The following is a 22,738-nucleotide window of genomic DNA, read 5'->3' on the forward strand; positions in this document are numbered from 1 at the left end:
AACAATTTAATACTTTCAATTTCTTCTCAAAAAACCCTGATCTGATTTCAGTGAAATTTTGCAGAAACCTTCCTTCGCCTGAGATGAACCAAATTTGTGTATTATACTTTCTACACCACTAGGGGCCTAGGGCCCTAGACCCAGATATGGTATAATTAAATGCTCTGCATGAATGGAAGCATCTTAGGTGCTTTGGGAAAATTGTGAAATTCATTGACCCAGGGTCTTGCATATCCACATGGGGAGGGGTTAAAGTTTACTCTATTTTATACAGGAAAACTAGATTTTTGAGCATAATTTGTTTAGTTCCCATTGAAAATATTTCAAACTTGGTTATATTTATGAGTGAAGGGTGAGGGCCCAATAGTATGCCCATTTTGATCCTGACTGATCCCCAGGAGCTGATGGGCAGGGTCAGAAGGGGTAAAATTGACTTAAATTTCAAAAATCTTCTCAAGATCTATATATGGTAGAATCAAATGCTCTTCATGAATGGAAGCATCTTAAGGTGCTTTAATTACCAAAATGAGTCTCACATTTCTTCCTAGGGAGGAATATCTTTTTTAGACTTTACTGTAATTTTCATAGAAAAATAGCATTTTTGAACATAACTTAGGTTATATCCCACTGGAAATAACTTTATAAGAGTTATCAGTATAGGATGACAGTTTTGATGGTAGGCACATTGACACTGGCTTACTATATTCAGTGTCACAAATTCATGACACTTGATAACAATCCTTTAACCTGTATATTCAATGTTGCTTACCTCAGGTGACTGTCAAGCCACTAAGCCTCTTTTCTTTTTAAGTTAATGCATTGATAATACCTGTTATTATTGTTTGAAACGAAATGATTTGTATCTTTTAATAATGAGTTGATGATCTGTGATACCATTTACTCATGTGTTTCTACCATACATTAATGCATGGGTAATACAGCCTGTATCTTTGGTCATCAGTCAATGTACTGGAGATACAGCCTGTATCTTTGACCACAAGTCAATGTGCTGGAGATACAGCCTGTATCTTTGACCATCAAGCAATGTGCTGGAGATACAGCCTGTATCTTTGGTAATCAGTCAAAGTACTGGAGATACAGCCTGTATCTTTGTGTCATCAATGTGCTGGAGATACAGCCTGTATCTTTGACAAGTCAATGTGCTGGAGATACAGCCTGTATCTTTGACCATCAGTCAATGTACTGGAGATACAGTCTGTATCTTTGACCATCAGTCAATGTGCTGGAGATACGGCCTGTATCTTTGACCATCAAGCAATGTATTGGAGATGCAGCTTGTATCTTTGACCATCAGTCAATGTACTTGAGATATAGTCTGTATCTTTGACCATCAGTCAATGTGCTGGAGATACAGTCTGTATCTTTGACGATCAGTCAATGTGCTGGAGATACAGCCTGTATCTTTGACCATCAAGCAATGTGCTGGAGATGCAGCCTGTATCTTTGTGTCATCAATCAAAGTACTGGAGATACAGCCTGTATCTTTGTGTCATCAATGTGCTGGAGATACAGCCTGTATCTTTGACCATCAGTCAATGTACTGGAGATACAGTCTGTATCTTTGACCATCAGTCAATGTGCTGGAGATATGGCCTGTATCTTTGACCATCAAGCAATGTATTGGAGATGCAGCTTGTATCTTTGACCATCAGTCAATGTACTTGAGATACAGTCTGTATCTTTGACGATCGGTCAATGTGCTGGAGATACAGCCTGTATCTTTGACCATCAAGCAATGTGCTGGAGATGCAGCCTGTATCTTTGTGTCATCGATGTGCTGGCAATACAGTCTGTATCTTTGACCATCGGTCAATGTGCTGGAGATACAGCCTGTATCTTTGACGATCAGTCAATGTGCTGGAGATACAGCCTGTATCTTTGACCATCAGTCAATGTGCTGGAGATACGGCCTGTATCTTTGACCATCAATCAATGTGCTGGAGATACAGCCTGTATCTTTGACCATCAAGCAATGTACTGGAGATGCAGCCTGTATCTTTGTGCCATCAATGTGCTGGCAATACAGCCTGTATCTTTGACCTTAAGTCTATGTGCTGGAGATACGGTCTGTATCTTTTTGTCATCAATGTGCTGGAGATACAGCCTGTATCTTTGTCCCATCAGTCAGTGTGCTGGAGATTCGGCCTGTATCTCTGTCTCCACTATTAAATGTTGGATGATTTACAAGAGGGATGATTTATGAGAGGCTCAGACATTTAGCTGAATTTATTAGTTTTTTCCAGGACTTGTGGAATAAAATCAACACAACTGGTTTGGAATGTTCTGTTTGCTTCCATAAGGTTTCAACACTTTTTCTTCTTGTGTAGTATGTATTTCATTGTCCTCTCAGAAATACAAATAATGTGTTATTGTAACTTATGATTGAACGAAGTGCCAGCCATGAATACCGAGATGAAATGGAAATAAACATGATTTCAATGACTTCCTAATCACTCAGAATTGTTTTTAGATAATGACATTTCACAAACAGTTGGCTGGTAACTACATTAAATGGTTTATAAGAGTTTGCTATGATCCTTTGGGAGATAATGATGACTATGTAGGATTTAAGGCTGTGCTTATGATCAATGGTATTTCTCCTGTGATTATGGATTTAAAATCTGGATAGTTCTACAGGAAGGTTTAAGTTAATGCCAGCTGTCGCATGCTGCCATGGTAGAACTCGGTGATTGGGAAAATGTTGAGCAGCTAAAGGTATTGTGAACAATTATAATGATAGAGATGGATGACTTTTTATCAGCATCCATGAACTCCTGGCTTCCACATGCTTGCATCAACATGCATCACACTTGCAAACACAGCCAGTGCTTTTGTGAAATTTGTCTTGGAAATTGATTTCATTGCATGAAGTTTGATGTTTTTTTTGTGGAGATAAGTTGAATTTTGATAAATTTGATGGTTTGTACTAGTGAACAATTTTGATAAATGCATTTTTTGAAGAACGTCCCCAAGGATATGGAAACACTGTCATTTTCCAAAGTCTGTTTTTTCTCATAGTTATCATGCAAAAACCATATTACTCACATCCAGCCTGTGCTACTATTAAAGAGGTCGATTGGGTGGGAGGGAGGTGGATTTACACTTTATAACTCTATATGTTTGTCCTGGTTTTAAGTCTTGACTCTCTGTATGTTTGTCCTTGTAAAGATCTGGACGGTTTTCCTTGTATAAGTCTTGACTCAAGAAATTCCTCAATTCCACTATATATATGTACTTTACTCTTGTTACATTTTTGCCGTGTATTTTAAATATCAATATCTAAATATAAAGATGAGAATTTTCTACACTGTCATCAGCCATCTCCTGTGTGTTGTGACAAACTGTCATCAGCCATCTCCTGTGTGTTGTGACAAACTGTCATCAGCCATCTCCTGTGTGTTGTGACAAACTGTCATCAGCCATCTCCTGTGTGTTGTGACAAACTGTCATCAGCCATCTCCTGTGTGTTGTGACAAACTGTCATCAGCCATCTCCTGTGTGTTGTGACAAACTGTCATCAGCCATCTCCTGTCTGTTGTGCTGTTGTGACAAATTGTCATCAGCCATTTCCTGTCAGTTGTGACAAATTGTCATTAGCCATCTCTTGTCTGTTGTGACAAATTGTCATCAGCCATCTCCTGTGTGTTGTGACAAACTGTCATCAGCCATCTCCTGTCTGTTGTGACAAATTGTCATCGGCCATCTCTTGTCTGTTGTGACAAATTGTCATCAGCCATTTCCTGTCTGTTGTGACAAATTGTCATCAGCCATTTCCTGTCAGTTGTGACAAATTGTCATTAGCCATCTCTTGTCTGTTGTAACAAATTGTCATCAGCCATCTCCTGTCTGTTGTGACAAATTGTCATCGGCCATCTCTTGTCTGTTGTGACAAATTGTCATCAGCCATTTCCTGTCTGTTGTGACAAATTGTCATCAGCCATTTCCTGTCAGTTGTGACAAATTGTCATTAGCCATCTCTTGTCTGTTGTAACAAATTGTCATCAGCCATTTCCTGTCAGTTGTGACAAATTGTCATCAGCCATCTCTTGTCTGTTGTGACAAATTGTCATTAGCCATTTCCTGTCTGTTGTGACAAATTGTCATCAGCCATTTCCTGTCTGTTGTGACAAATTGTCATCAGCCATTTCCTGTCAGTTGTGACAAATTGTCATTAGCCATCTCTTGTCTGTTGTGACAAATTGTCATTAGCCATTTCCTGTCTGTTGTGACAAATTGTCATTAGCCATTTCCTGTCTGTTGTGACAAATTGTCATCAGTCCTCTCCTGTCTGTTGTGACAAATTGTCCTCAGCCATCTCCTGTCTGTTGTGACAAATTGTCCTCAGCCATCTCTTGTCTGTTGTGACAAATTGTCATTAGACATTTCCTGTCTGTTGTGACAAATTGTCATCAGTCCTCTCCTGTCTGTTGTGACAAATTGTCCTCAGCCATCTCCTGTCTGTTGTGACAAATTGTCATAAGCCATCTCCTGTCAGTTTTGTTAAATTGTCCTCAGCCATTTCTTGTCAGTTGTGACAAATTGTCCTCAGCCATCTCCTGTCTGTTGTGACAAATTGTCATCAGTCATCTCCTGTCTGTTGTGACAAATTGTCCTCAGCCATCTCCTGTCTGTTGTGACAAATTGTCATAAGCCATCTCCTGTCAGTTGTGACAAATTGTCCTCAGCCATTTCTTGTCAGTTGTGACAAATTGTCATCAGCCATCTCCTGTCAGTTGTGACAAATTGTCCTCAGCCATTTCTTGTCAGTTGTGACAAATTGTCATCAGCCATCTCCTGTCTGTTGTGACAAATTGGCATCAGCCATCTCCTGTCTGTTGTGACAAATTGTCCTCAGCCATCTCCAGTCTGATGTGACAAATTGTCATCAGCCATCTCCTGTCAGTTTTGACAAATTGTCATCAGCCATCTCCAGTCTGATGTGACAAATTGTCATCAGCCATCTCCTGTCAGTTTTGACAAATTGTCATCAGCCATCTCCTGTCTGTTGTGACAAATTATCATCAGCCATTTCCTGTCAGTTGTGACAAATTGTCCTCAGCCATCTCCTGTCAGTTGTGACAAATTGTCATCAGCCATCTCCTGTCAGTTGTGACAAATTGTCCTCAGCCATCTCCTGTCAGTTGTGACAAATTGTCATCAGCCATCTCCTGTCTGTTGTGACAAATTGTCATCAGCCATCTCCTGTCTGTTGTGACAAATTGTCCTCAGCCATTTCTTGTCTGTTGTGACAAATTGTCATCAGCCATTTCTTGTGTGTTGTGACAAATTGTCATCAGCCATTTCTTGTCTGTTGTGACAAATTGTCATCAGTCATTTCTTTTGTGTTGTGACAAATTGGCATCAGCCATTTCTTGTGTGTTGTGACAAATTGTCATCAGCCATTTCTTCTGTGTTGTGACAAATTGTCATCAGCCATTTCTTGTCTGTTGTGACAAATTGTCATCAGCCATTTCTTGTGTGTTGTGACAAATTGTCATCAGCCATTTCTTGTCTGTTGTGACAAATTGTCATCAGTCATTTCTTGTGTGTTGTGACAAATTGTCATCAGCCATTTCTTGTGTGTTGTGACAAATTGTCATCAGCCATTTCTTGTGTGTTGTGACAAATTGTCATCAGCCATTTCTTGTGTGTTGTGACAAATTGTCATCAGCCATTTCTTGTCTGTTGTGACAAATTGTCATCTGCAATCTCTTGTCTGTTGTGACAAATTGTCCTCAGCTATATCTTGTGTGTTGTGACAAATTGTCATCAGCCATTTCTTGTCTGTTGTGACAAATTGTCATCAGCCATTTCTTGTGTGTTGTGACAAATTGTCATCAGCCATTTCTTGTGTGTTGTGACAAATTGATATCAGCCATTTCTTGTCATTTGTCACAAATTGTCATCAGCAATCTCCTGTCTGTTGTGACAAATTGTCATCAGCCATCTCCTGTCAGTTGTGACAAATTGTCATCAGCCATTTCTTGTGTGTTGTGACAAATTGTCATCAGCCATTTCTTGTCTGTTGTGACAAATTGTCATCAGCCATTTCTTGTGTGTTGTGACAAATTGTCATCAGCCATTTCTTGTGTGTTGTGACAAATTGATATCAGCCATTTCTTGTCATTTGTCACAAATTGTCATCAGCAATCTCCTGTGTTTTGTGACAAATTGTCCTCAGCCATCTCCTGTGTGTTGTGACAAATTGTCATCAGCCATTTCTTGTGTGTTGTGACAAATTGTCATCAGCCATTTCTTGTCTGTTGTGACAAATTGTCATCAGCCATTTCTTGTGTGTTGTGACAAATTGTCATCAGCCATTTCTTGTGTGTTGTGACGAATTGATATCAGCCATTTCTTGTCATGTTGTCACAAATTGTCATCAGCAATCTCCTGTTGTCATCAGCCATTTCTTGTGTGTTGTGACAAATTGCCATTGTCATCAGCAATCTCTTGTCTGTTGTGACAAATTGTCCTCAGCTATATCTTGTGTGTTGTGACAAATTGTCATCAGCCATTTCTTGTGTGTTGTGACAAATTGTCATCAGCCATTTCTTGTGTGTTGTGACAAATTGTCATCTGCAATCTCCTGTCAGTTGTGACAAATTGTCATCAGCCATTTCTTGTGTGTTGTGACAAATTGTCATCAGCCATTTCTTGTCTGTTGTGACAAATTGTCATCAGCCATTTCTTGTGTGTTGTGACAAATTGTCATCAGCCATTTCTTGTGTGTTGTGACAAATTGATATCAGCCATTTCTTGTCATTTGTCACAAATTGTCATCAGCAATCTCCTGTCTGTTGTGACAAATTGTCATCAGCCATCTCCTGTCAGTTGTGACAAATTGTCATCAGCAATCTCTTGTCTGTTGTGACAAATTGTCCTCAGCTATATCTTGTGTGTTGTGACAAATTGTCATCAGCCATTTCTTGTGTGTTGTGACAAATTGTCATCAGCCATTTCTTGTCTGTTGTGAGAAATTGTCCTCAGCTATATCTTGTGTGTTGTGACAAATTGTCATCAGCTATATCTTGTCAGTTGTGACAAATACATCATGATATTGCTATTGAAGGCATCAAAGAATAATGTAAAATGTCCTATAGATTCCCTAACAGTATTAAAGGCACAATGATAAATAACATAAGGTAATATTGTCATGTACTATTTACCATGATATCATAATGCTTAGAATGATACTACAAATTCAAAATATTTTTCACTGTTTACAGGAAATCTGACAGTGTGGTGTTTCCAGCTTCCATACCAAAGACTCTTCCCAACCTGATAAAGTTTGTGCTTCACCACTCAACTCATGACCTACGTCTGGACACAGCAGCGGACATCTGCTCTGACTTGTGTATTAAACACAATCGAGTGGTTGTAGCAGTAACAGTAGAGACTTTGAGATCACAGAGTCATCAGTACGCAAAGAGACTGCACAGACTCATGTCACATCTGGCCTCACTCAACAACGCTCCCAAGCATCACCCAGACACAACATCTGAATACTTACCAGGAAAATCTTCCATTGACAATTCTGTTCCAGGTCTTCCTGATGACCAACTTATGTTGCAAAGAAGACGCAAAATTCATTCATCTATAGCATATGTACAAAAACAGATACGCAAAACAGAGAAGAGGGTCAGAGATGCTGAATATCTAAATAAATATTTATTAAGTCATAAAAATTTTTTATCTGGAAAAGAAGAATTATTTGAATATTTTTCCCCCCATGTTAAAGATAAAAAGTCAAAAAGCTAGCATCAGGAAACATTGTTGCCATTTTATACTAATTGTGGTCAAAAACCTATGTCTACATTATTTATTTTTATAACATATACTTTTCATATACATCTAAAGATGAAGCTTATGGTCAAAACTTGATTTGCCAACACTTTTTAGTCCTGTATAATTGTTTATTTTCATGAACTTTGCAGTAGTTGTATTGAGTTCTTTATATGCACATGTACAGGGTTTCTTCCATACACTAATCACTATGTCACCAAGCACAATGTCATTGAATTCATCATCCTATTTTTGCCAAGCTACATTTTAACCATTACCAATGATGTAAGGTTGTAATAGAAACATGCAAAATCAGGAAGGTAAGTAGAACATCTGTGATTTAGTTAACAGGTGATTACAGGTAATTATTTATACCTGAAAGATGATCTCCACAGATTATTGATTACAGGTGTAGACTTTAATCTGTGTAGATTGTAAGGTTGCTGGTTTAATGTTACTATAGAGGTTGTATCTCATCCGAATATTAAAAACCAAGTCAGATCAACTCAGCATTCCATCCAAACTGCAGAAATTATCCTATTAGTGTAGCAAAGTTCTACAGAAACTATACTTCAGTATTTTCAGATAAAGATGGGTGTAAACATAGGAACATTAGTTACTAGAGGCCCCATATGAAACCATTTATAACCTGATGGTTGTGAAGTGATAAGGGTCATTCGAAATTTGATGCCAAGGTCACTATGCAAGGCCAATAAAGAAATGTGCCAAAGGTCAGCATACAAGATGATACTGAATTATCATACCAAAGATTCAGAAAAAGGCAATATGATCCCAGATATAAGTTAAAAGTGTCATTATTGTTTTCTTTCAAGAAGATCTTATCTCTAATGTACCAAAGATCAGCCCCTCATGTTGATTCACTGATGTAAAACAAACTAGTAAGCACTGATGTAGTTCTGATTGGATCGTGTGCTAAAATCTAGAAAACTTTCATTTAATGAAAGATATCCAAACTTATATCACAATTAGGAAACAAGAACTGTCTGGACTTAAATAGAATACAGCCAGTACTGATTTACAGTTTAACATTTTTCCTTCACCATAGAAATACTGTAATATAGTAATGTAGTAGTTCTATCATTCCTCAATAAGTCGGTCTCTGGTCATTTACCCCTTGATAGTTAGAAATAAATTTTATTTGAAGTTGTGAAATGAAAAGATGCAGGGTAAGACGATACTGGAAAATTTCCAGGAATTAATTGTTTCCACTCAAGTTCTTGGTGCTGGATGGAATTACTGAACTGAAATTTGTCTTGTGTCTAAAGTGGCAAGAGAAGATACAAGAAATTATTCCAGTTGTCTTATTTTTGATGGTTGTCATCGGTTTTTTGGCCAGGGGTAATTGTATCAAATCAACACTTTTATGTGTAAGTATGACAACAGTTTACATAATTGATACTTGATTGGACAATTACCAAGGCATGTCATGTTTCTTGGTATTTTGTGTAAGCTACTTACCACAACATGTCATGTTTCTTGGTATTTTGTGTTAGCTACTTACCACAACATGTCATGTCTTTTGATACTTTGTGTTAGCTACTTACCACAGTGTGTCATGTTTCTTGGTATTTTGCCTAAGCTACTTACCACAACATGTCATGTTTCTTGGTATTGTGTGATAGCTACTTACCACAACACACCACGTTTCTTGGTATTTTGTGTTAGCTAATTCCATCCTAAACAAATTATACTAAAATTCTGAACATTAAAACTGAGGGATACTTGGGCTTTGTATAAACCCCTCATGGAAGGTATTAGGAAAATCAATTAAACTCATCACAGATACGATAACATGGAAATGAAATAGATTTTGTGTTTAGAATTAGTTTGATATCTCAGAATATCAGTTTTGTAATAACTTCAATTATTCCTGGAACAATAAAAGTCATGGATACCATTAATACAGATAGGATTTATAGTGATGCATGGTTCAGATATCAACCTGTTGTCACTGGAAAATGTGGTTAGGAGGAGTTGGCAGCGGCAACATCGAAATGTTTTGCAATCATTTAAATGATACTTCTCCTGTAGAAAGCATTCTCTTATTCATACCTATGGGGCTTTCTGTCTGCTTTACAGTTTTATTTTATAATGGTTTAAAATGTGGTAATTTGTAACATTCCAAAGTCAACACCTTTTTTAAGTGTAGCTATTGTATTTGTTCAATATACCTCAGCCATGCAATACAATGGAATTAATGGTTTCTGGAGTGAAACTCCTTTGTGTTCTCATCAGCACACATTTTATAGGATAAGTAAATTAATCCTGATGATGTTTTAAAGTGTGTTGATAACCTTACAGAGGAGGCAATCAATTGAGGTTTTTGTGTATAACCCTGTGAAATAGGAGTAATGAAAAACGCCTTGCCACCACTGGGATTTGAACAAGTGACTGTTTGGTCTTTAGAAAAAGCACTATGCCACTTGACTGAAGGGAGAGTGCTTGACTAGAAAGGGGCATTAACTCTCCTTTTACACTACTGCCTGCTTCTTTATATTGAAGATACGCAGGTTCTTTAGCTCAAAAGGTAGCATCTCATTCTCCTAAACATTCTATCATTGGACATGCCAACAACACCAAAGTAATAGGAAGCAGAAATGAAAATATTTTGTCTGTGATGAAGTTCAAACTTGCAACCCTTCAGTCTTTAGTCAGACATGCTATGGTTATTCCTACAAGGTGAGGGTGGTAAGGGGACATAGTCAGACATGCTATGGTTTGAGTAAAGGGTTATTACCACAAGGTGAGGGTGGTAAGGGGACATAGTCAGACATGCTATGGTTTGAGTAAAGGGTTATTCCAACTAGGTGAGGGTGATAAGGCGACATGGTCAGACATGCTATGGTTTGAGTAAAGGGTTATTACCACAAGGTGAGGGTGGTAAGGGGACATAGTCAGACATCCTATGGTTTGAGTAAAGGGTTATTAGCCCACCATCATCAGATGGTGGGGTATTCAAATCGCCCTGCATCCGTGGTCTGTCGTCCGTCCGTCCGTCCGTCCATCCATAAACAATTCTTGTTACCGCTATTTCTTGGAAAGTGCTGGATGGATCTTTCTCAAATTTTATATGCAGTTTCCCCTTGGTCCCTAGTTGTGCACTGTACTTTTTTTGGACTGATTTGAATTCAAGATGGCCAACAGGCAGCCATCTTGGATTTTGGAAGTAAAAGTTTGTTACCGCTATTTCTGGGAAAGTACTGCATGGATCTGTCTCAAATTTCATATGCAGGTTCCCCTTGGTCCCTAGTTGTGCATTGTACCTTTTTTGGACTGATTCGAATTCAAGATGGCTGAGAGACAGCCATCTTGGATTTTGGAAGTAAAAGTTTGTTATCGCTATTTCTTGGAAGGTACTGGATGGATCTTTCTCAAATTTCATATACAGGTTCCCCTTGGTCCCTAGTTGTGCATTGTATTTTTTTTGGACTGATTTGAAATCAAGTACGCCCACGTGCAGCCATCTTGAATGTCGACAGTAATACAGCACAAACATATTTTCTGCAATATTCTATCATATTGATTCAAGACTATGTCCATTATCCACCTGTAACTGACTGCTATCTAATAATACTTTGGGATCTTTTTCAAATGATATTTGCTAATAGGTGCTTAATAAAAATATCTTGTGCCATCATTGAGTACATTCAATGAAGACCAGTTCATGAACATTCACAAAACCTGTAACACAAAAAAAAAATAAACAAATCTTCAAAGAACTGAAAACAGATCCTCAATTGGTGGGTGCCAAGATCCCTCTGGGATCTCTTGTTCCTACTAGGTGGGACTGGTAAGGTGATCCTAACTTTCCCTACGTATCTTTACTGTAAGTTGACTTCAGCAGGAGTTCATCTGTTCCACCAGGCCCCACTTGTATAAAACATCTCAACTTGAAATTTCCTCAAGCCCAGATTTTCCTCAGCTAATATCTCCTTGAAAATATCTTGTATGAAAATTCCTCAAGGAATTTCAGGACATCCTAGCCGATGCCTTCCTCCTGTTCCTTGAGAAAATTTTATACAAGCCGTTTTTGAGGAGATATCAGCTGAGGAAAATTTCGACTTGAGGAAATTTCAAGTTGACATGTTTTATGCAAGTGGGGCCAGGTTGTTACTTCTGATGAATATATTTACAATAACATTGTGTGTATTGCCTTCACTCAAATTTTTTTTTTACACTTCAAATTTCATTAAAAAGAAATAATTGTTGCTACAAATTTGTGTGTGTGTTTACAGCATTTACTGTAAATTGTTCCACTTTAACACTGGACTCTTCATCTTGTTTCTTTGTTGAAAAAATTGATGAGGATGGCCCCAGCAGTTACACTGTAACAGAGTTTTGTCACTTGTATTACAAAGACTGTTTTGAATGCTGTTTTATCTGAGGAAGGCTTCACTTCCACTGTTTGATCTGTAACTTATCCCTGACTGTTCAGTCATAATCCTACAAATGTAACCGATGGCCAACAATACTGCCTCTGTAGAAAATGATGTTTTTTTGTTTCTAGAAGCTGTTTAATGATACATGTACAACATACACATTTCTTAGAGAAACAATCCAAATTTTCTATGGTAGATAATGGACATGCCAGACAAAAATTAGTGTTTGAGAGCAATCTTTTATTTATTTTCAAAATTTATGTTTTTGTGTTTTTTCTGCTAAGTGTTCTTTTCTATCCAGAAACCACATGTTGTTGAGTATAGGGTATACAAGTCTATATAACCCTGTATAACTCTATCTCTATAACTTATCAGTGGTCAAATATTATTGGTATATATATCAACCTGCAACATTTCTTCACTGTCATTTTATATTTCCTTATTATCTCCCTGAAGGGAGAGCATATAGCCACCACTTTGTCTGTCCATCTGTCCGTCTGATTGTCCCCCATAATTTTGTGGGGAGCATATCACAAAATCTATAAGAGGTATGTACATGAAACTTGATAGGAAGATCGAACCAAAGAGTCAAAATGACCTATTACCATTGTCCTTCGTCTGTCATCAAGCGCCGTCATCGTACATAAGCTTTTTCTTTAAAACCCTACTTCTGTGTCATACCTGGATGGATTTCAACCTAATTGGTCTGAAACATCATTGGGTTAAAGTAATCATTTCTTCAATTTAGAATTTTGCTTGACTTCGAGAGGTCAAGGGATGGGACCTGATTTGACCTCTTGGGACTTTGGAGTGGGGTCCCAAAGAGAAAATAAAACAAAATTTTGTTTCAAAATGCCACTACTCCTTTGTTTTATGCTTGAAGGGATTTCAAACAAATTTGGTCTGAAACATCATTGAGAGTGGAGAATCATTTCTTAAATTCAGAATCTTGATTTGACCCCTATGGACCTGGGGGTGCAGAGAGCCCCAAATGGGAAAGTTAGTCAATATTTTGCTTCATAATGTTACCCTTCCTAAATGCTTGAATGGATTTCAAACAAATTTGGTCAGAAACATCATTGAGAGTGGAGAATCATTCCTATATTCAAAAACTTGATTCAGCACGTAGGGACTTGGGAGCAGTGCCCCAAATTGGGAAGTTAGACAAAATTTTGCTTCAGAATGCTACTCTTTTTTAATGCTTGAATGGATTTCAACTAAATTTGGTCTAAAACATCATGGAGAGTATGGAAATTTTTTTTAAGTCAGAAAGTTAATTCATGCCTGATGAATTACATTGATCGGCCTGAAACGTCATGGAGATCAAATATGGTAAAACCTTTAAATTACTTCTCCTCAATTACCTAAAGGACCAAGAGGATGATATTAGGCCTGTAGCATGCTAGGATGAAGGGCTACCAACTTTGTTAATATGGTAAAACCTTTAAATTACTTCTCCTCAATTACCTAAAGGACCAAGAGGATGATATTAGGCCTGTAGCATGCTAGGATGAAGGGCTACCAACTTTGTTAATGTGAATGACATTAACCCACTTTCACAAGAATACAAATATCAAATGTATTAAAATGTTTAAATGACTTCTTTTCAATTACGAAAAGGACCACGGTGCTGATATTTGACCAACTTTCAAGGTCGCACAGGTCAAATGTGTTGAAATATTTGAGCAATTTCTTTTCGATAACTGAAAGGCCAAGGGTCTTGATATTGAGCCTGTAGAGCTTGCTTTATCAACAAGCAATACATCAAGAGTAATGGCAATTGTGTAGTTTATGTATAAAGAATTTTAATAAGTTTACAGAAAATGTCTTGATGAACCAACAATGTCTTCTATGTAAGCTGTAGAGTAGTTGAGCAATATATTTAGACCAATTTTGACTTTTTTTAATGTAGGTCTTTAGAGTCCGATGACAGTTAAGGCCCATGGGCCTCTTGTATCTGTACTCTGTGAGTCACCAGTGGTATCACATGAGATGTCTGTACTCTGTAAGTCACCAGTGGTATCACAAGAGAGGTCTGTACTCTGTGAGTCACCAGTGGTATCACATGAGATGTCTGTACTCTGTGAGTCACCAGTGGTATCACAACAGAGGTCTGTACTCTGTGAGTCACCAGTGGTATCACAAGAGAGGTCTGTACTCTGTGAGTCGCCAGTGGTATCACAAGAGAGGTTGTACTCTGAGTCACCAGTGGTATCACATGAGATGTCTGTACTGTGAGTCACCAGTGGTATCACATGTGATGTCTGTACTCTGTGAGTCACCAGTGGTATCACAAGAGAGGTCTGTACTCTGAGTCACCAGTGGTATCACAAGACAGGTCTGTACTGTGTGAGTCACCAGTGGTATCACATGAGATGTCTGTACTCTGTGAGTCACCAGTGGTATTACAAGAGAGGTCTGTACTCTGAATCACCAGTGGTATCACAGGACAGGTCTGTACTCTTTGAGTCACCATTGGTATCACACGAAATGTCTGTACTCCGTGAGTCACTAGCGGTATCACAAGAGAGGTCTGTACTCTGTGAGTCACCAGTGGTATCACAAGACAGGTCTGTACTCTGTGAGTCACCAGTGGTATCACAAGACAGGTCTGTACTCTGTGAGTCACCAGTGGTATTACAAGACAGGTCTGTACTCTGTGAGTCACCAGTGGTATCACATGAGATGTCTGTACTCTGTGAGTCACCAGTGGTATCACAGGTCTGTACTCTGTGAGTCACCAGTGGTATTACAAGACAGGTCTGTACTCTGTGAGTCACCAGTGGTATCACAAGACAGGTCTGTACTCTGTGAGTCACCAGTGGTATCACAAGACAGGTCTGTACTCTGTGAGTCACCAGTGGTATTACAAGACAGGTCTGTACTCTGTTTTCCTATTTCTGTTCCTCTTCATCAGGTCATATCTTTTATATACTGCCAAACATGTTTAAGTTCAACTGTTTTATTGGTCAGATTCTGTTACTGAAATCAGTTCTTCTACCTCAGTGTCACTTGTTGTGACTTATTATGTTTACAATATCTTTATGCCATTGAAAATAACCAAATTTTGTCTGAATACCTCTGAGGATGTGGTAAGTGCTGCTTAAATTCCATCACATGTCCCAATTTATCACCTATAACAGCACTATCTTTATTTTTTTCTAGCTTAGGGCTATTTTTTGTATCTGTTTCATATTTGAAGTATTACTTTCTTCATTTTTGTTACCTAAGTCTAGTTCATATTTAAGATCATGCCAAGCATTTTATTTGGAGGGACATCAGTGTATGTACATTGTGTTACCAACGTCTCATTCTGAATCAATGTCAGATCTTGAGAGCCTCACAAGAGATTTGGTTTATATTACTCTAAAGTAACATTTCACCTTACTGTATGAAAGTAGTTCAAGGTTAAATGGTCAAACAAAGTTACTTATAGGGATAGGAGCAAGGACATTCATGTCTAACACACAAGTTTATACCTCAGTTTAGCCAAAGATAGGAGGAATTTGGGATGTTGCAAAAAGTTGGTGTCATGGCTGAAATGATGATTTAAATGTGCTGTTTTGTAAAAAGACAAATGGGTGAGAGTGTTACAAGTGATGAACTCTATGGGTGAACAGGTTTATACAAGTGATGGACTCTTCTCTGGGAGGGTGAAAAGTTTTGTACAAGTGATGTACTCTTCTCTGTGAGGGTGAACAGGTTTATACAAGTGATGGACTCTTCTCTGGGAGGGTGAAAAGTTTTGTACAAGTGATGTACTCTTCTCTGTGAGGGTGAACAGGTTTATACAAGTGATGGACTCTTCTCTGGGAGGGTGAAAAGTTTTGTACAAGTGATGTACTCTTCTCTGTGAGGGTGAACAGGTTTATACAAGTGATGGACTCTTCTCTGGGAGGGTGAAAAGTTTTGTACAAGTGATGTACTCTTCTCTGTGAGGGTGAACAGGTTTATACAAGTGATGGACTCTTCCCTGTGAGGATAAACAGGTTTGTACAAGTGATGAATTCTGAGGGTAAACAGGTTTATACAAGTGATGGATTTTTCTCCATCAGGGTATCTAGATTTGTTGCGTATACATCAGTTTGATTTAAGTTATAGTTAAACAAATGAAAGCTTTTTTTTGTAACTAATGATCTATAACTAGTCTGACTTGTATCAAGTGATTTACTTATAATTATCTATACCTGAATATTGTTTCTGTTACTTATGCATCATATATAAGATTTATGTTATTGTTAGGTGTTCACATTGATTTACTATAAGGATTCTTTTTACTCTATTTTTTTTTTTTTTTTTGACTTGCTTGAAATATTGGAAAGTGTTTATAATCAAGAAGATTTTGCCATTAAATACACATTAGAGAATGAATTTGAAATTGTTTGTGACCACAGTTGCCCTGGTGGTGTTGTGTTATACTGAATCCCTCAGGAGCTCTGTTCTAAGTCAGGGAGATTGTAATGGATGAGTTAGCTCAAAGTATGAGACATAGCACTTCCAAAAGTCACGTTACTAGCATTGTATAAGGTAAACAGATTAATGTTTAAACCTAAATCACGTAACTAGCATTGTATAAGGTAAACAGATTAATGTTTAAACCTAAATCACGTAACTAGCATTGTATAAGGTAAACAGATTAATGTTTAAAACTTTTTTTAATTGATTTTTTAATTGGTTGAGGAAACTTATCACACATTGTGTTAACTTTGTGTTATTTATGTAGAAGTTTGCCAGATGTGTAAAATGAGTGATGTCTGATAGATCTATAATCCTACGATTTTGTTTGTAGATTAGTGAGCTAATCAGGGTAGGTTAGCTAAAGTAGATTTAAAACTCTAATTTTCATTGTTGGCCCCAGTCACTTCTCCAAGTGTTAAATAAAGGCAATTATTGTTTACTTAAATTCTTTTATGTCATTTGGAATATGAAGAGAGTGTTCGTGCCTGTTATAGGTATCAACACATACTACCAGGAAGTAGGTCAAACTCAAATTCTGAAAGTTTAATCAGCCTAGCAAAATATGTTTATTAAATTTATTTTGATTAATTCCAAACCAAAATTATCAGTGTTCAAGAATACCAATTCAAATATGAGGTTTCTGACATATGTATCATGCCATTCTCTTTAATAAACATACATTTGTACATAGCCTTATCATCATCATCTGTCACTGGCAGTCATTCTCCTGCTATTCATTCATATTTAAAAACATTATCATTCCAACAACAGTAATTTGTAACATTTTAAAGACTGGGTTATTTGAAAAGTTTATTCCTATATTGCAGTTTTAATTGCAGATTAGAATTGCAGTAAGACTGTGATTAATCAGCTTCTCGTATACATAACTGTCAGGTGCTTGAGATTTAAGGTAATTACTATGTTATGTATCTGTTGGTGTGATTACATGTAATGAGCCGTATTCAGATCTATGTGGGACGTTGTGTTCATCAACCAATAGCAGTTCTGTAAGGATGAGCTATGTTAAATTCTAGCAAGCTGTGTAATTGGCAATTAAGAAAAAATATGCTTGCATATTTAATAAAAAAAATTGGAGAGAATCTGAAGATTTTATTTCAATCAGTTAGAAGTATGTGAGCTGAAATATTCTGTACAAAGATTATGTGAATGTTAATGCTCCTTATGCAAAGGATTTAAATGTTGCCATTGTGTATCACAGTGGTTTAATATTATGTACAAAAATATCATTGATATTACTGTATTACTGTACACAAGTCTATCTGAGTGTTGGTATGTATCTAGTGTCAAGGAGGAGTGTTGGTATGTATCTGGTGTCAAGGAGGAGTGTTGGTATGTATCTGGTGTTAAGGAGGAGTGTTGGTATGTATCTGGTGTTAAGGAGGAGTGTTGATATGTATCTGGTGTTAAGGAGGAGTGTTGGTATGTATCTGGTGTTAAGGAGGAGTGTTGGTATGTATCTGGTGTTAAGGAGGAGTGTTGATATGTATCTGGTGTTAAGGAGGAGAGCTGGTATGTATCTGGTGTTAAGTTAAGGAGGAGTGTTGGTATGTATCTGGTGTTAAGGAGGAGTGTTGGTATGTATCTGGTGTTAAGGAGGAGTGTTGGTATGTATCTGGTGTTAAGGAGGAGTGTTGGTATGTATCTGGTGTTAAGGAGGAGTGTTGATATGTATCTGGTGTTAAGGAGGAGTGTTGGTATGTATCTGGTGTTAAGGAGGAGTGTTGGTATGTATCTGGTGTTAAGGAGGAGTGTTGATATGTATCTGGTGTTAAGGAGGAGTGTTGATATGTATCTGGTGTTAAGGAGGCGTGTTGGTATGTATCTGGTGTTAAGGAGGCGTGTTGGTATGTATCTGGTGTTAAGGAGGAGTGTTGGTATGTATCTGGTGTTAAGGAGGAGTGTTGATATGTATCTGGTGTTAAGGAGGAGTGTTGGTATGTATCTGGTGTTAAGGAGGAGTGTTGATATGTATCTGGTGTTAAGGAGGAGTGTTGGTATGTATCTGGTGTTAAGGAGGAGTGCTGGTATGTATCTGGTGTTGAGGAGGAGTGTTGGTATATATCTGGTGTTAAGTTAAGGAGGAGTGTTGGTATGTATCTGGTGTTAAGGAGGAGTATTGATATGTATCTGGTGTTAAGGAGGAGTGTTGGTATGTATCTGGTGTTAAGGAGGAGTGTTGGTATGTATCTGGTGTTAAGGAGGAGTGTTGGTATGTATCTGGTGTTAAGGAGGAGTGTTGATATGTATCTGGTGTTAAGGAGGAGTGTTGGTATGTATCTGGTGTTAAGGAGGAGTGTTGATATGTATCTGGTGTTAAGGAGGAGAGCTGGTATGTATCTGGTGTTAAGGAGGAGTGTTGGTATATATCTGGTGTTAAGTTAAGGAGGAGTGTTGGTATGTATCTGGTGTTAAGGAGGAGTGTTGGTATGTATCTGGTGTTAAGGAGGAGTATTGATATGTATCTGGTGTTAAGGAGGAGTGTTGGTATGTATCTGGTGTTAAGGAGGAGTGTTGGTATGTATCTGGTGTTAAGGAGGAGTGTTGATATGTATCTGGTGTTAAGGAGGAGTGTTGGTATGTATCTGGTGTTAAGGAGGAGTGTTGGTATGTATCTGGTGTTAAGGAGGAGTGTTGATATGTATCTGGTGTTAAGGAGGAGTGTTGATATGTATCTGGTGTTAAGGAGGAGTGTTGGTATGTATCTGGTGTTAAGGAGGCGTGTTGGTATGTATCTGGTGTTAAGGAGGAGTGTTGGTATGTATCTGGTGTTAAGGAGGAGTGTTGATATGTATCTGGTGTTAAGGAGGAGTGTTGGTATGTATCTGGTGTTAAGGAGGAGTGTTGATATGTATCTGGTGTTAAGGAGGAGTGTTGGTATGTATCTGGTGTTAAGGAGGAGTGCTGGTATGTATCTGGTGTTGAGGAGGAGTGTTGGTATAAGTTAAGTTAAGGAGGAGTGTTGGTATGTATCTGGTGTTAAGGAGGAGTATTGATATGTATCTGGTGTTAAGGAGGAGTGTTGGTATGTATCTGGTGTTAAGGAGGAGTGTTGGTATGTATCTGGTGTTAAGGAGGAGTGTTGGTATGTATCTGGTGTTAAGGAGGAGTGTTGGTATGTATCTGGTGTTAAGGAGGCGTGTTGGTATGTATCTGGTGTTAAGGAGGAGTGTTGGTATGTATCTGGTGTTAAGGAGGAGTGTTGGTATGTATCTGGTGTTAAGGAGGAGTGTTGGTATGTATTTGGTGTTAAGGAGGAGTGTTGATATGTATCTGGTGTTAAGGAGGAGTGTTGGTATGTATCTGGTGTTAAGGAGGAGTGTTGATATGTATCTGGTGTTAAGGAGGAGTGTTGGTATGTATCTGGTGTTAAGGAGGAGTGTTGATATGTATCTGGTGTTAAGGAGGAGTGTTGGTATGTATCTGGTGTTAAGGAGGATTGTTGATATGTATCTGGTGTTAAGGAGGAGTGTTGGTATGTATCTGGTGTTAAGGAGGAGTGTTGATATGTATCTGGTGTTAAGGAGGAGTGTTGGTATGTATCTGGTGTTAAGGAGTGTTGGTATGTATCTGGTGTTAAGGAGGCGTGTTGGTATGTATCTGGTGTTAAGGAGGAGTGTTGATATGTATCTAGTGTTAAGGAGGAGTGTTGGTATGTATCTGGTGTTAAGGAGGAGTGTTGATATGTATCTGGTGTTAAGGAGGAGTGTTGATATGTATCTGGTGTTAAGGAGGAGTGTTGATATGTATCTGGTGTTAAGGAGGAGTGTTGATATGTATCTGGTGTTAAGGAGGAGTGTTGGTATGTATCTGGTGTTAAGGAGGATTGTTGATATGTATCTGGTGTTAAGGAGGAGTGATGATATGTATCTGGTGTTAAGGAGGAGTGATGATATATATCTGGTGTTAAGGAGGAGTGTTGGTATGTATCTGGTGTTAAGGAGGAGTGTTGGTATGTATCTGGTGTTAAGGAGGAGTGATGATATGTATCTGGTGTTAAAGATGTTTTGATGCAGGCCCATGGATGTGGTGGTTTGCTGAGAGAACTTAAATCTATGCACTGTTTTGTTATAATCCACATATTTAAATTCTGAATCGTGTTTGGTCTCAATCTGTGATATCATTACAGAAATGTTTGTGTAACTAATATTTCCCCTGAGCTAATTTTGTAAAATCACTGAGATAATTCCTCCTTTGGTTATTTGTATCAAACTAATAAAGTTAATCAATTCAATTGTGATTGTTTTGGAGTCTGATTTGAGTTTTTTGACGCACGAGAAAGTAATAAATTTTCCAATAACGTGGATAATTGTTATGGATGTTGGCGTCTTGAGACAAAAGGGCAGGTCGATTTTAGTGTCTTAAAACAAGGGCATCAATCAATGACATTGTCTAGTAACAAGTGGACAGAGCAATGGGTTGATGGGAGATGACGAATGACCATGTATCTACTGGAGGGTAGTGTCTTAAGACGACTAAACAGATGGACGAAGGTTTCCGAACACGACTAGTCAGGGTGCTTAGCAACATAGGCCTATCTAGCAACGATCTGACTGCGTCTAGCAGCTAAATACAATGTCTAGCAAAACGGACAGCTTCTAGCAATATAGGTATTGTGTCTATCAACGGATGGACTGGCTAGCAATGGAGGGACTGGTTAACAACGGAGGGATTGGCTAGCAACGGAGGGACTGGTTAACAACGGAGGGACTGGCTAGCAACGGAGGGACTGGTTAACAACGGAGGGACTGGCTAGTAACGGAGGGACTGGTTAACAATGGAAAAGGACAGCGTCTAGTAATCAAAATACTGTGTCTATCAACGGAGGGACTGGCTAGCAACGGAGGGAATGGCTAGCAACAAAGGGATTGCGTTTAGCAACTAAACGGACATGTCAAGTGAACAGAAAGCTGCTGGCGTCTGAATTCGAAAGCATAGATACGGGATTTTTGGTAAGCTTTATGGCGGAGGCAGATTTAGGCCAATCAGTTGATTACTGTGTTTAGATACCATTGTTAAGTTGGTGATGAGGAAATGCAGGCATCTAGATACCGGATATTTACTCAAGCTACAAACAACCTGCTCCTTCGTCTCTGGCGTTTAAGTACCCAGAAACATCATGATGATGGCGTTTGGAGACAAAAGGTTATCTTTATGGTTGTGGCTCGAGGCCAAGAATTATGTCGATGATGTAGACAAGATGGCGGTGGTGTACATAACGAAGAAATAGGTAAATTATTGGTCTAGGAGTGACGAAACGGATGCACAAGGGCGTCTAGAGACTCAGGAGCAGGTTGTTGGTGACTTTTAAACACAAGGAAAGGGGACGTTAAAAATGGGTCAAGATAGAAAAGAACATGACAATAACGATACCAAAAGTCATGAAGCGCTAGAAATGTTTCCTAAGTTTACAAATGGTTCTGATTACGTCAAACCTCAAAGATTGTACAGAAGACAAAAACGGGAATAGCGCATTTTAATGTAAATAAAGAATTAGATACCTCATGCAACTGTCCTTCTAGGACATGTCAGTAATACCTCTGCATAGGACATGTCATTGGTACCTATGCTGATATACAGTAGGAAGAATGGTAACCATGGTAACTAAACAGTTATTTATTTCACAAAGCCGATTTTTTCATTACCATGACGTGGGCTTGTGTAAGTTCAGTTTTAAACTTACTTACAAAAATACAATGGACAAAACTGTAGACAACGGTAAACCTTACGGTATATGGACTGTTTGAACCTGCAGCCTGTCCCACCACAAATGGACATATTTTGACCCAGTCTTGTAATATCTTGTGATACCTAATTTGTATTTTTTAGTTTATGTTACTGTTCTGGTACTCAATAATACAAACGATGGTGATGCCTATTTTGCATTTCGGTTATATAATCATCCATTTGAATCTATCTTCTACATTCTTATTCCTAATATTATTATTATCTGTTATCTCTAATTTTGATTGATGTGTCTGTATACTTGTTTATGCACTGTAAGGAGAGGGCTTTCAGTAGTGTCTTATCCTAGTAGTGGAGTTATCAGCAGTGTC

At 38.2% G+C, this 22,738-nt stretch overlaps 1 protein-coding gene across 1 annotated transcript in view; it reads left to right on the forward strand.

The window, feature by feature from the left end:
- Positions 1–7,782, forward strand: part of LOC132555754 (thioredoxin domain-containing protein 11-like) — a 56,159-nt gene extending 48,377 nt beyond the window's left edge. The window contains exon 14 of the mRNA XM_060220116.1: positions 7,251–7,782. Within this exon, the coding sequence (XP_060076099.1) occupies positions 7,251–7,782 (532 nt within the window). The remainder of the gene's footprint in view (positions 1–7,250) is intronic.
- The last annotated feature ends 14,956 nt before the right edge of the window (positions 7,783–22,738 follow it).

Source organism: Ylistrum balloti, unplaced genomic scaffold (assembly GCF_031769215.1).
Source record: "Ylistrum balloti isolate Yb309-2 unplaced genomic scaffold, AGI_CSIRO_Ybal_v1 Utg370512, whole genome shotgun sequence".
Lineage (NCBI taxonomy): Eukaryota > Metazoa > Mollusca > Bivalvia > Pectinida > Pectinidae > Ylistrum > Ylistrum balloti.